This window comes from Microtus oregoni, unplaced genomic scaffold (genome assembly GCF_018167655.1).
Source record: "Microtus oregoni isolate MIOR12 unplaced genomic scaffold, Mior012 000062F_ref0000492, whole genome shotgun sequence".
Taxonomy (NCBI): domain Eukaryota; kingdom Metazoa; phylum Chordata; class Mammalia; order Rodentia; family Cricetidae; genus Microtus; species Microtus oregoni.
The window spans coordinates 7,582,033-7,595,288 of NW_024543872.1; the positions used below are offsets into that span (position 1 = coordinate 7,582,033).

Below are 13,256 nucleotides of genomic sequence, written 5' to 3' on the forward strand. Positions count from 1 at the left end.
AAGAGTATTATTAATGAATTTTAATCATGACAGACTCTTATAAGAACAAAATACTACCATGTCAAAGCAACAAGCTTCCCAAAGAACTTAGACAGGAGACACCACTACTAGGTGGCATCTGGTACAGTCACATACTATCCTTAAGTTTTCTATATGCAGCTAAAGCCCACTGCTCTTGCTCTCCAGGTGTTCCCCCAAAGTGACTTTTTCCAGTTACAAACATCATATTTCACACAGATTTCCTTTCACCTCTAATTTCAAGTTTGTAGTTTATTTCCCAATAGAATGAAAGTAATGAACGTGTGCTGAATTCATGTGAGGAGATTCTGGGTGCTTGTGCAAAACTATTCTTGTTATTTGTTTACACACCTCTATGGGAAAACATGGTTTTATATATTTGGCTGGCCTGCTATGTGCAGCCTGCCATTGTGATTGGACATTTTAATCATGTGACTCCGCTTACCCCTCAAAATATAAACTGTCTGGTGCTCACTAAAGTTGGCTGTTGCATGAGACTTCAGTCTGCCTCATTTTTCAGCACCATCCTCCCAAGTCCCACCGCCAACCAGGAGTGACAAATGTGCTATCATAAACAATGCCATGGAGTAGCACTGTCTTAAAGTTAGGCTTCTTCAAAGTAAACTCGTTTGAGTACTTTACTTTCATTACTTTTTTTCTTTGAGACAAGGTTCTCTGTATAGCCCTGGCTCTCTCTCTATAGACTCGGCTGGTGATGTTTGATTCCCCTCTGTATGCTGTGAATAACACTGGTTAAAAAAGTAACTGCCTTGGCCTGTTAATAGGGTCGAATAGAGGTAGGCAGGGAAAACTAAACTGAATTCTAGGAGAAAGAAGGAGGAGTTAGGAGAAGCCATGTAGCCCCACTGGAGACAGATGCCGGAACTTTAGTCAGTAAGCCACAGCCACGTGGCAATACACAGATTAATAGAAATGGGTTAAGATTTAAGAGTTAGCCAATAAAAAGATAGAGCTAATGGGCCAAGCAGTGTTTTAAATAATATAGTTTCTGTGTGATTATTTCAGGGTTGAGCAGCCGGAAACCAACAAGCAGCCTCCTCCACCAGGCTGGCCTCAAAGTCACAGATATCTGCCTGCTTCTGTCTCAAGATGTGAGCTCTCACCATGCCTGCCTGCTCCCAGGCATGATGTTCATAGACCTGAAGCTGAAAGCAAGGCACCAATTAAATGCTTTTTTGTATAAGATGTCTTGGTCAGCTGGGCTGTGGTGGCACACCTTTAATCCCAGCACAAGAGGCAGGTGGAGAGTTTGAGGACAACCTGGTCTACACATTGAGTTCTAGGACAGGTTCCAAAGCTATAGAGAAACCATGTTGAAACAAACAAACACACAAGGGAGGGAGGGACAGAAAGAGAGAAGGAAGGAAGGAAGGAAGGAAGGAAGGAAGGAAGGAAGGGAAATAGATGATTTGGTCATGATTTTTTGTCAGGGCATTAGAAAAGTAACAAAGACAATAATGACAGACATCACACATAGTTCTAAGATCAATGATAGATAACACACAGAATACTCAAAACAGTAACTTTTAAAATGTTCTATTATTGCCTTCAGTAAATCTGTTAAACATACAAGGACAGGTGACCAAGACAAGTAATTCTTAAATGATGGTCCTTAAATGTTCCCTATTACTTCAAATGAGTGTATTCAACAATGTGTGGAATCAGTTGTTCCCTTACTGAAATTTCACAATCTGTCCAAACGTTTCACACAGAAGAAAAACCTGTTTGGAAAACTTCCTGACCTTCACTATAATGGCAGTTCCTGGTTGTCAACTTGACTACATCTGGATTTAACTAAGCTGGGCACAACAGTCAAGAATTTTTTTTTCTTAACTAATTCATTTGAAGTGGGAAGATCAACCATCAATCTGGGCCACACCTTTTGGTGGCAGCATATATAAAGGACTTGGGAAAAGGAAACTTTCGTTTTGTCTTCTTGCTCTTGCTGGCAAGTCTATTCCTTCACTGGCATTACAGCCTACTTTGGGATTCTGGAGTATACTGAAAATCAAATGGATTCTTAGACCTTCCATTGGTAGACAGCTGAACTAGCTGGACCACAGCAAGCCTTGCTAATAAACTCCCATTGTACACATTTATTCTCTAAATTTGGTTCCTTTAGAGAGTCCTAACTAACACATTCACCTTCCAAATCTGTTCCAGTACCTAGGCACACAAATCCTGGCAAGAACACTTACCTTCTGAGAGTCTTTCCTTCCAGCCCTGAGCTGCAGAAGTGAAGAACTCATTGTTAAGGGCTGAGCCATTTAATTTCATCAACCCATCTGGACCAACCTAGATCAAAGAGCAAGCCAGGGAAAATGATATGATATTCACTTCATGTTAATATGTGTACAAAGGTCAATCCTATAGAAATGTGGTGTCCTGGCACTGGGGAGACAGGGGCACCTCTGAATTAGAGGCCAGCCTAGTCTACAGAGTGAATTCCAGGACAGCAAAGGCTACATAGAGAAACCTTGCCCTTAAAAATTAAATAAATAAATAAATAAATACACAACAAAGACACCCACCCAAACATGGTTAGTTCATTTTTTACTGCTGTTTTTTTAAACCACATTATTTTTTCCATTTAAAAAAAAAACTAACAAAAACATTCTTTTCTCATGTATCTCTCTCTTCTCCTTTCTGTTTTCAGCTCCATTCCACAATGATGGAAAAAATATTCCTCATTGAATGATATTTAAATAAATGTATGTTTTCTTCTGAACAGAATTTATTATCTTCTTAACAGATCTGGGTTCAAATGATATATAACACACTCTAACTTTAGCTTTCTCATAGAGTACAATGTCTGTTCAAGTCAACTGGTCTATAGTTAGCTTCCCTGAAACTGCTGCATATTACTTCATGGGTTTAAATTAACGGTAAACATGCACTTTGTTACCAATGCTTTCCCATAATCAATAAAGCTGCAACAAATATCCTGGCAGATGAATACATTTATTGTTTTATTTCTTTGTTTGAAACAGGGTATTGTTGTGTAACCCAGGCTGGCCTTGAACTCACAGAAGTCTGCCTCCTAAGGGCTGGGATTAAAGGAGTATGCCATCTTGTCTAGCTGTACTAGTGATTTTCTTCTCCCTACCCCCCAAGACAGGGTTTCTCTGTGTAACAGTCAAGGTGTCCTGAAATTCAAAAAGACTGACTCTGCCTCCTGAGTGCTGGGAATAAAGGCGGGTGCCACCACACCCAGCTATTTCTAAGGTTGCACTCCTAGATCAAAATACAAGTAGTATGTAAGAAGATATTTATACTACTTACTGAAAAGGCTGAAGCTACAAACAATATATGAACATACAATTTGCTTTTCCTTGCAAACATGCATCAACACGTAATTTAATTTTTGTCAACATGGTAGGGTTGAAACGGTTGACGATTTTCCTGACTCCTGTGTACTCTGCTGTTGCTGCATGGTTATTAAACATGGAGGTCTGTGATGGTTCTCATCGCCTTCTTAGTTTTCTTTGTTTTCTATTTGGCTGCAATTTTATCAAACTGTAGGACATGGTTACTAATGTATTTCCCTTCATATATCTACTGAATTCATTTCTGATGCGTTGTTACAAAGCTTAAATTCTTTTTTTCTGGTAGGCTAGAGATGTATCTCAAGGATAGAGTACAAAATACTGGGAGACAAAATTTCTTATGTCTGTATTATGTGATATTTTGTTTGTGTTCTGACAAATAAAGCTTACCTGGAGATCATAGGGCAGAGCTAGCTACTAGTTAACCATAGAAGCTGGTCAGAGATGGCTCATACCTTTGATCACCATACTAAGGAGGTGGAGACAGGAAGTAATAAGGTGGGGTGGAGATAGGATTTCACCCCTTTTGGACAGAGGAACAGTAGAGGATGGAAGCAACTGGCTGCTGCTCCTGGTACTCCTGGATTAACAGTTCATATCTGTGTACGTGCTCACCCAGAATGTGCCATGACATCTGTGTGGAGGTCAGCTCTCTCCCTGCACTGTGGTGAGTCCTAGGGTTCAACTCAGGTTGTTAGGTTTGACTGTAAATTCTTTTGCCCACTAAACCACAGGCCATGTGAAAATTTTTAATGAAAAAAAATTTCTAAATCTATACATCTAAAATCTGAATTACTTTCTATCTTTTTTTTTTTTTAAAAAAAACCATTTGACTCATATAAAATATACAGGAAAAAGTGTTACTCAAACCTTGTACAAAAATACTCTTGTTTACAAGCCTGATGGTGGTGGCATACACCTTTAATCCCAGTAGTAGAAAGGAAGAGGCAAGCGGGTTTCTCCCAATTCAAGGCCAGTTTGGTCTATAGCACTAGTTCCAGGAATGGCTCCAAAGCCACACAGAAAACTCCTGTCTTGACAAACTAAAACAAACAAACAAAACCTTTATTTATTTACAATACTTTCAACATAAACATTATCCACATTGAAAATATATGGTAACAACTTAAAGTACAAATTCACTTAATCTACTCAGTATCATTCATGTTGTTTATTGAATCCATAGCTCAAAGACTGACCAACTAGCTTCCTACCAAAAGTACACACAAACAAACTGACATTGTGGGAATGCCAATCTGGGTGAATTTGAACTAGAAAAATACTAGGGTCCCTTTTTTGAAAACTACACATGGCAGGAGATAGAAAAAGATGGCTAGTGGTTAAGAGAACTTTTTGCTCTTTCAGAGGACACAGGGTTCCAGCTCCCACATGGCAGCTTTGCACCATCATAATTCAGGGTGCTCTTCTGGCCATCTCAGGCATCAGGCACACATACACTGCACATACATGCATGCAAAACATCATAAACATAAAATCAAAAAAACCTTTAATACCATCACTACAACAACAAACCAGCTGTGGCAACCTTCTTGCAGAAAGGGTCAGCAGTGCATCTGAGAAAACAACATTAGACCTCCACAAATAGGTAGCAGTCATCTTTCATATACTACTAGCCTATTAGACTGCCAACAATTCTTCTTGGGGGGGGTGGGAACAACACAAAACAGGACACGAAAACGTCCACAACAAGAAAAGAGACATGACAGCACCAGGTCTTTAAAAACATGCTGAAGCTTCAGTCTTCCACCAAGAATTAACTAGATGAATATCCTCCAAAGTAAATTTTTTTTTTCTTGAAAGAGATACAGCAGAGAATGCAACCATTAGGAACAGCTCTCCTTTAATCCCTATAGCTGGAAAAATACCTGATTGTCTGAATCATCCAAAAGGACTCATCACACATGCTAATTACAGAACTAAGAAAGCAAGTCTCAGAGAAAACAGACTTAGTGAACGCCTTTAATCCCAAAACTCGGGAGGCAGAGGCAAGCAGATCTGAGTTTTAGGCTAGACTGATCTACAGAGCAAGTTACAGGACAGCCTGGGCTACAAAGAGAAATCCTGTCTTAAAAACAAGAAAAGGAATAAAAAAAGAATAAGAACAAGAATGTCTTCAATTTGATTTGTCAACTAGCCATAATGATTTGTGCAGCTTACCTTTTAAGTCTCTTCCTATAAATGAGGCAACAAAGATAGTCTGCTACTAAACGCTAGGGAAAAGGCCTGCCTTTCATACTGAATTTGTTTTTGTTTTTTTTAATTGGTGGTACCTTATCTGGTATGTTTGTTCACAGCACATAAAAAGATACCTTAAAAAATCCTGAGAACTAGCCTGGCAGTGGGGGTGCACTTTAATCCCAGCACTGTGGGAGGCAGAGGCGGGTGGATATCTGTGAGTTCAAGGCCAGCCTGGTCTACAAGAGCTAGTTCCAGGACAGGTATCAAAAGCTACAGAGAAACCCTGTCTTGAAAATAAAATAAAAAGCCGGGCGGTGGTGGCGCACGCCTTTAATCCCAGCACTCGGGAGGCAGAGGCAGGCGGATCTCTGTGAGTTCGAGGCCAGCCTGGTCTACAAGAGCTAGTTCCAGGACAGGAACCAAAACCACAGAGAAACCCTGTCTCGAAAAACCAAAAAAAAAAAAAAAAGAAAGAAATAAAATAAAATAAAATAAAAATAAAAAAAAAACCAACTTGAGAACTAGACATGCTTGCCTAGCATGCACAAAGCCCTGCATTTTATCTCTAGCAACACATGTAATAGACATGGTAACACACATTTATAACCCTACACTCGGGAAGTAAACGAGTAAAGAGTGTAAGACAGCCTCAGCTACACAGTAAGTTTAAGTCCTGCCTAGAATACATGAGGTTCTATCTTGAAATCTTATGGAGTCCTAAAGTTGATGAATGCCAGAAGCCTCATTTAATCAGAAAACCCCCTGTGCTTTGACATAACGCACCTGTCGATCCACCTCTGGAAGCAGTAAAAGCAGGCGCTGCTGGCAATCTCCAGGAAGAAGTGAAAAGGTGTGCTTGTTAATTAGTGCGCGAAGATTAGTATTAACCAGAATGGAGTCGGGGGTCTCAACATCAATGTCAGCACATTTAGTCCTTTTCATTTGTCCTACGAAAAGTAGAAAACAGTAATTCATCACATGGCTCTCCTTTCACAGTTTTGGTTCTAACTATAGCTTATCTAAAGTAAAAAAGAAAGAAAATCAAAATTTAACAGTACACTTTGAAGAAATGAGAATTAAAGATCTCAGAAATGTAGTGTGTGTCACCCCCCACCCCAACCCGCCCAGACAGGGTTTCTCTGTAGATTTGGAGCCTATCCTGGAACTCGCTTTTGTAGACCAGGCTGGTCTTGAACTCAGAGATCAGCCTGCCTCTGCCTCCAGAGTGCTGGGATTAAAGGCGTGTGCCATCATCACCAAGCCCACCATCACACTTTCTTTATGAGAGATGACAAATACGAAGAATATTTCCTTTTATTGAAACAGAAAATCTGGCTGAGGAGATGGCACTATGGGTAGTGGGTAAAAAGACTTGACATGTAAACATAAGAATCTCAATTGCAGTATCCAGAACCTATTTAAAAGCTGCGTGTGGTAAGGTGTCTATCATCCCATGGCTCCTATAGAAAGATAGGCAGTAAAAACAGGAAGCTCACGGGCCAGCCAACCTGTGTTTGCAGTGGCAAGCAGTAGAAACCCTGCCTCACCACTAATTAGACTTGGTGTGTTTGAGAGGGAAAAAAAAGAAAAAAAAGAAAGCCATAAAATTGGGAGGGAAAAGTGTTAAAGGGTGACCAAGGGAAAGTTGGAGGGTCAACAGGATAGAAAGAATCAAAATATATGTATTTATATAAGTCTCAAATGAATAAATAAGAGGCGTGAGCCCTGTCTTACACAATGCAGACGGTAAGGACCATCACTTCAAACTTTCCTCTGACCTCCATAGAGGCACTATGATACATACATATTCACACATATGTACACAATCTTAACTAACACACACACACACAGAGGACACTGAAAAACTTTTAAATAGAAAATCCAAGCCAGATGTGAGGGTACATGCTTGTAATCCCAACATTTAAAAGGCAGAGGCAGAAATACCTGAAGTTCAAGGCAACCTTGAGTACCAAGTAAGCATGGGCTGCATTTTTGTTTAAAAAAAAAAAAAGCAACAACTTGAAATATATACACACAGAGAGATTTGAGTACACAAAGATTAGTAGTACTAATTAAATGCAGTGTTTTGGTTTTGTACATTTTTATACATTTTACTATTTTCACTGAATCTCATTTTTATCTTGCTATCTTCCATCTTTCCATCATTAGTTCTCATTTCGTAAATTAAATCTTGCAATAAAATTTGGGATTAAAAAATAAAAATGCAACTTAATGTAAATAAAAACTGGTTTCTATTTTTAAAAAAGGCAAACATAGTAATACAGGAATAGGAGGTATGTAGAAATACAGAAAAAAATTTAAATATTTCTGGTGGAACTGAAATTTACGCCATAATCTTAAAGAGAATTTGTAATACCTAACAAATTTAAAACATTGTGTGTACATTTGTGTGTTGGAGGGTATTAAGCCACAGAGCGTATATGGAGGTCAGGGACAACTTTCACAAGTTGATTCTCTCCTTCTACCATTTGGATGCTAGGAGTCAAATTTAGGTTGTCGGTCTTGGCAGCAAGTGTTCTTAGCCGCTGAGTCATTTACCTGGCCCCTGACAAACTTATACACTTGTATAGAGATATTTCTTCAATCCTTGGTGTAAGTACCCACTAGCTCCTGGCTGAAGTACAAGGAAAGTCACTCTCAGGAAAGAATTTTCCTCAAATCAGGCCCTCAGGAGTCCTAGAAATTAAAATCCAACACAATCACAAAAATTATCCAATAAATTATAAAGAATGCCACTATGAATGTCATTAGAATTCAGAAACAACAGATTTATACTTAGACATATCTCATTTGGAAAACATAATACAGAGTAGCTATTTGTAAATAAATCAAGAAATAGCAAATGGAAACAACAATCAAGAACAAACAGACTGCTGGGCGATGGTGGCGCACGCCTTTAATCCCAGCACTCGGGAGGCAGAGGCAGGCGGATCTCTATGAGTTCGAGACCAGCCTGGTCTACAGAGCTAGTTCCAGGACAGGCTCCAAAGCCACAGAGAAACCCTGTCTCGAACACCCCCCCCCCAAAAAAAAAGAACAAACAGACTTTAAAAAGAAGCAGGACTAGTATAGCAGCTAACACCTGTGACCCCAGCACTTGGACAATAAAAGCATGAAGATCATTAAGGTTTTCCGCCACTGCATGGCGAACTCAAGGCCTGGCCATATCCCACACAGAGAGAGACTTAAGAGACTGGGGGAAAGGGAGCTAGGGAGAGGGCTTAGTAGTTAGGAGCACAGGATGTCCTTCCCAGGGGACATGGGTTCAATTACCAGCACCCACACGACAGCTTCCAACTGTCTATAACTCCAAGATCTAATACCCTCACAAAGACCTATACCAGTGCACATACAATAAAAATAATTAGCCGGGCAGTGGTGGCGCACGCCTTTAATCCCAGCACTCGGGAGGCAGAGGCAGGTGGATCTCTTGGAGTTCGAGGCCAGCCTGGTCTACAAGAGCTAGTTCCAGGACAGGCACCAAAGCTACAGAGAAACCCTGTCTCGAAAAAACCAAAAAATATAAAATAAAATAAATAAAAATAATTAAAAAAAGATAATGAGAAAGGGCAAAATTTAAATAAGTTTTAATAAATGTCTCTCAAAAAACCCCAGCAATATCAAAGATGAGTAACAGAAATCAGGCACGGAGGTGTTCATTTGTAACCCCAACAATTGACATGGCATTTGGACAAAGCTGTGGCCTAACAAAGAGAAAAGGATTTTTACTATCTATACATCCGATAAAGGGTTAATACCCAAAATATAATCAAGACACTTGATTTAAAAAAAAAAAAAGGCAACCTATCTGGGCAGTGGTGGCAAATACCTTTAATCTCAGTTATTAAAAATCAAAGGCAGGTGGGTCTCTGTGAGTTCCAGGCCAGCCTGGCTTACGGAGAGAGTTCAAGAGCAGCCAAGGATACACAAAGAAACTGTCTTGAAAATCCAAACTAGACCAAACCAAAAAATAACCCAAATGGCCCCCAAAGGGAATGGCACTGTTAGGAGGTGAGGCCTTGTGGATGAAGTATGTCGCCGTAGGGGTGGGCTTTGAGGTCTCTTGTTTAAGTTTCCCTCAGTGACTGTTCAGATGACTTCCTGTAGCCTGCAAGACTCTGAGCTACCAGCACCAAACCTACCTGCCTGCTGCCATGCTCCCTGTTGTAATGATACTAAACTGAACCTTTGAAATTATAAGCAAGCTGCCGATTAAATATTTCCTTTTGCTGTGGTCGTGGTGTCTCTTCACAGCAAAAAAAACCCTAAGACAAAATCTAAACAGAAAATTCTCAATAAAGACAGAGGCTGAGAAACATTTAAACGATATCCTTAGCCACCAAGGAAATGAAAACCAAAACTACTTTGGGATTCCACCTTACACCTGTCAGAATGGTTAAGATCAATAATACAACAAGTGACAACTCTCACTGGTGAGGATGTGGAATTAGGGAAACACTCATCCATTGCTGGTGGAAGAGCACTTATATAGCCACTGTGGAAATCAGTGTGGTGGCTCCTCAGAAAGTTGGAAATCAACCTAACTCAGATCTAACTGTATCATTCTTTGGACATGTACCCAAAGGATGCTCTATCCTACCACAGAGATACTTGCACAACCATGCTCATGATAACTCTATTCAAAGTAGCAATAAATCGGAAAACACCTAGATGTCCCTCAACAGAATGGATAAAGAAAATGTGAGACATTTATACAATGGAGTATTACTCAGCTCTTTAAAAAAAAAAAAGTGTGTGGTGGGGGAGAGGGCAGAAGGTGCTGGAAGTGCTCACTCTCTGCAGGGAACCAGAACACGGCCTCTTGCCCCCTCCCTCCAGTTAGCCCCTCCCTCCAGTTGGGGCTGCAGTTGGTGCAGCTGCCCCAGGCTGCCCTGGGAAAGGTCCTGTAACAAGAGGTGGGAGGTGGGCTGAGTCCTGAAGACAGACAGACAAACAGACAGACAGAGACACAGACACACACAGACACACACACACACACAGCCGGGCAATGATGGTAACGTATTCGAGGAAACAGCAGAGACTCAGTGATGGCTGTCACAACTGGAAGGGAGACTCTCAGCCTTTCCATGTTCTTTAAGTGTTCGGCAAAGAGTCACTCCAGTAGTGGTGATCACAGACATGAAAAGAAAGATCCTTCACCACCGAATAAAATGTTGCGGAGATCTATCTGACAGTCCTGAAAACAAATACAGTGACATCACAGGTCACAGCAAGGCCAAAAATGTGCATACTCAAAGAGTTAGAGAAAGGGAAGGTGGGACCAGTTACTCGCCACAAGAAAATTCACACAACCACAGTGCTCTTCATAGTTCAAATTCACATTTTTCTAATTCAAGCAATAATCCAAGCAAAACTTCAGATGCACCTTATGATTCTGCAGATGACCAGTCTGAGCATGTTAGCTCTTCTGGAAAAAATATTACTACAATTGCCGCACAGAAGTATCACAGTGGGAAAAAACAAAAGTGTGGCTTGAAAGAAAACAGAGACAAAAAGAAGCAAATAAGTTGGCAGTTAATTGTTTCCCAAAAGATAGGGATTACAGAAGAGGTGATGCAAGCAACAGCCACCAGTGGGATGGAAGACAAGCATTCCAGCGATGCCAGCAGTTTGCTCCCACAGAATATTTTGTCTCAAACAAGCAGACACAATGACAAAGACTACAGACTGCCAAGAGCAGAGACTCACAGTAGCTCTACACCAGTGGTTCATCCAACCACTACCCCAAGCACTGTTCCTTCTAGTCCATTTGCACTTCAGCCTGGATCACCAGCCAAAGAAATCATTTGATGCTAATGGAGCATCTACTCTACCAAAACTGCCTACATCCGCAGCTTCTGTCCCTGCACAGAAAACAGAGAGAAAAGAATCTGCTCCAGGAGACAAATCAGTATCACATTCTTGCACAACTCCTTCCACATCTTCACCTCCAACATTTGCTTCGAAAGTACCTGTTTCTCCTGTTCCACAATCACCAATACCTCCTTTACTTCAGGACCCAAATCTTAGACAGTTGCTTCTTGCTTTACAAGCCATGCTACCTACAGTTTAGTAATTCTAATGTGGATATATCCAAAATAAATGAAGTTCTTACAGCAGCTTTCCTGCAGTCTGTCATCCACAAGTTTCTTACTGCTGGACCATCTGCCTTCAACATCACCTCTCTGATTTCTCAAGCTGCCCAGCTCTCTACACAAACCCAGCCATCTAATCAGTCTCCAAGGTCTCTAACGTCCAATGCCTCATCCCCAAGATCCTATGTGTCTCCAAGAATAAGCACACCTCAGGCTAACACAGTCCCTATCAAACCTTTGATTAGTACTCCACCTGTTTCATCACAGCCAAAGGTTAGTACTCTAGTAGTTAAGCAAGGACTGGTGTCACAGGAAGCCACACAACAGCCTAAAACTGCTGACAAGCAGCAGGGCCGTGAGCCTGTCTCTCCTTGAAGTCTTCAGCGCTTAAGCAGCCAGATAAGCCCATCACTTGGTCCAAATCATACTTCCAGTAGTAATGTATCAAATGCAACAGTTATATCACAGAATACATCTGCTCAGCCTGTGTGTCCATTAACACCTACACTAGCAGCACACTTCAATGATAATCTCATAAAACATGTTCAAGGGTGGCCTGCGGACCATGCAGAAAAACAGGCATCAAGATTGCGTGAAGAAGCCCATAATATGGGAAGTGTTCAGAAATATATACTGAATTAAAAAATTAGTTCGAGCATGTGAAATTCAAGCAACTTTGCAAGAGCGGAGGATACTGTTTTTGGGACAACAAATAAAGGAACTCGAAAAGCTAAAAATCAGAATTCCTTCATGGTTAGAAGATGTGAATAATTGCACATGATATCCTACAGGAACTGTAAATCTCTTGCCTAGTCATAACATTGAGCTGCATTAAGTGGACCTTTAAGCTGGGCAAATGAAATAACAAGGAGACAGGAATCTGTGATAGTCAACTCAGGGGACAAATACAAGATTGATTTGTAAAACCCTTGAAATGTAGATTTCTTGTAGATGTATCTTCATGTTTTAAGTATGTTTTGTAGAGTGAAGCCACAGGAAGCCATGTGTAACAGAGCTTAGACATCCAAAACTAATCAATGCCAAGGTGGCTAAATACCTGGCCTTTTACATGAAAACCTGTCTGCAAAATTAAAGAAAGAAAAAATTGGGGGAGTTAATTTATCATTCAGAAATCTTACATTTTCAAAAATCCAGTGCAAGCGCCAGGCGATCTGTGTCTAAGGATACAATTTTGGGCAGTGTACAAATATCCTGAGACAACTGTTCTGCACTTGGACCTGATCAGGAGCAGTGCTGCTCCATTTGTTCTGCGCAAAATAAAATACAAGTTCTAGTATATTAGATTAGCAAAAGCAAAAAATAGTAAGATCAGAGACTATCACAAAGAATTAAAAATACCAGCCAATTAAATACTGTTTACAGAGAAATATACAAGAACAAGGGCACACAAATAAATAGGCATACCAGGCGAAATCTAACCAAACAAAACACTTATCAGTGATTGATAAAGTAAATAATAATGAGGAATTCATCAGGAAGATCTTACTTTACTTTTGTGGCTAGGATCTTGCTATATACATACACGGCAGGCCTAGTATATAATTCAGGCTGAACT

General features: G+C 40.4%; 1 protein-coding gene and 1 pseudogene across 1 annotated transcript in view; one reads left to right on the forward strand and one right to left on the reverse strand.

Annotated features, from left to right (window-relative positions):
- The window catches only part of LOC121439655 (putative Polycomb group protein ASXL2), a 78,558-nt gene that overhangs the window by 10,661 nt on the left and 54,641 nt on the right, over positions 1-13,256 (reverse strand). Inside the window, exons 9-10 of the mRNA XM_041640218.1 lie at positions 6,348-6,511; positions 2,238-2,334 (exon numbers count right to left, since the gene is read on the reverse strand). Coding sequence (XP_041496152.1) covers positions 2,238-2,334; positions 6,348-6,511 — 261 coding nt within the window. The remainder of the gene's footprint in view (positions 1-2,237; positions 2,335-6,347; positions 6,512-13,256) is intronic.
- Positions 10,597-12,451, forward strand: LOC121439597 (annotated as a pseudogene).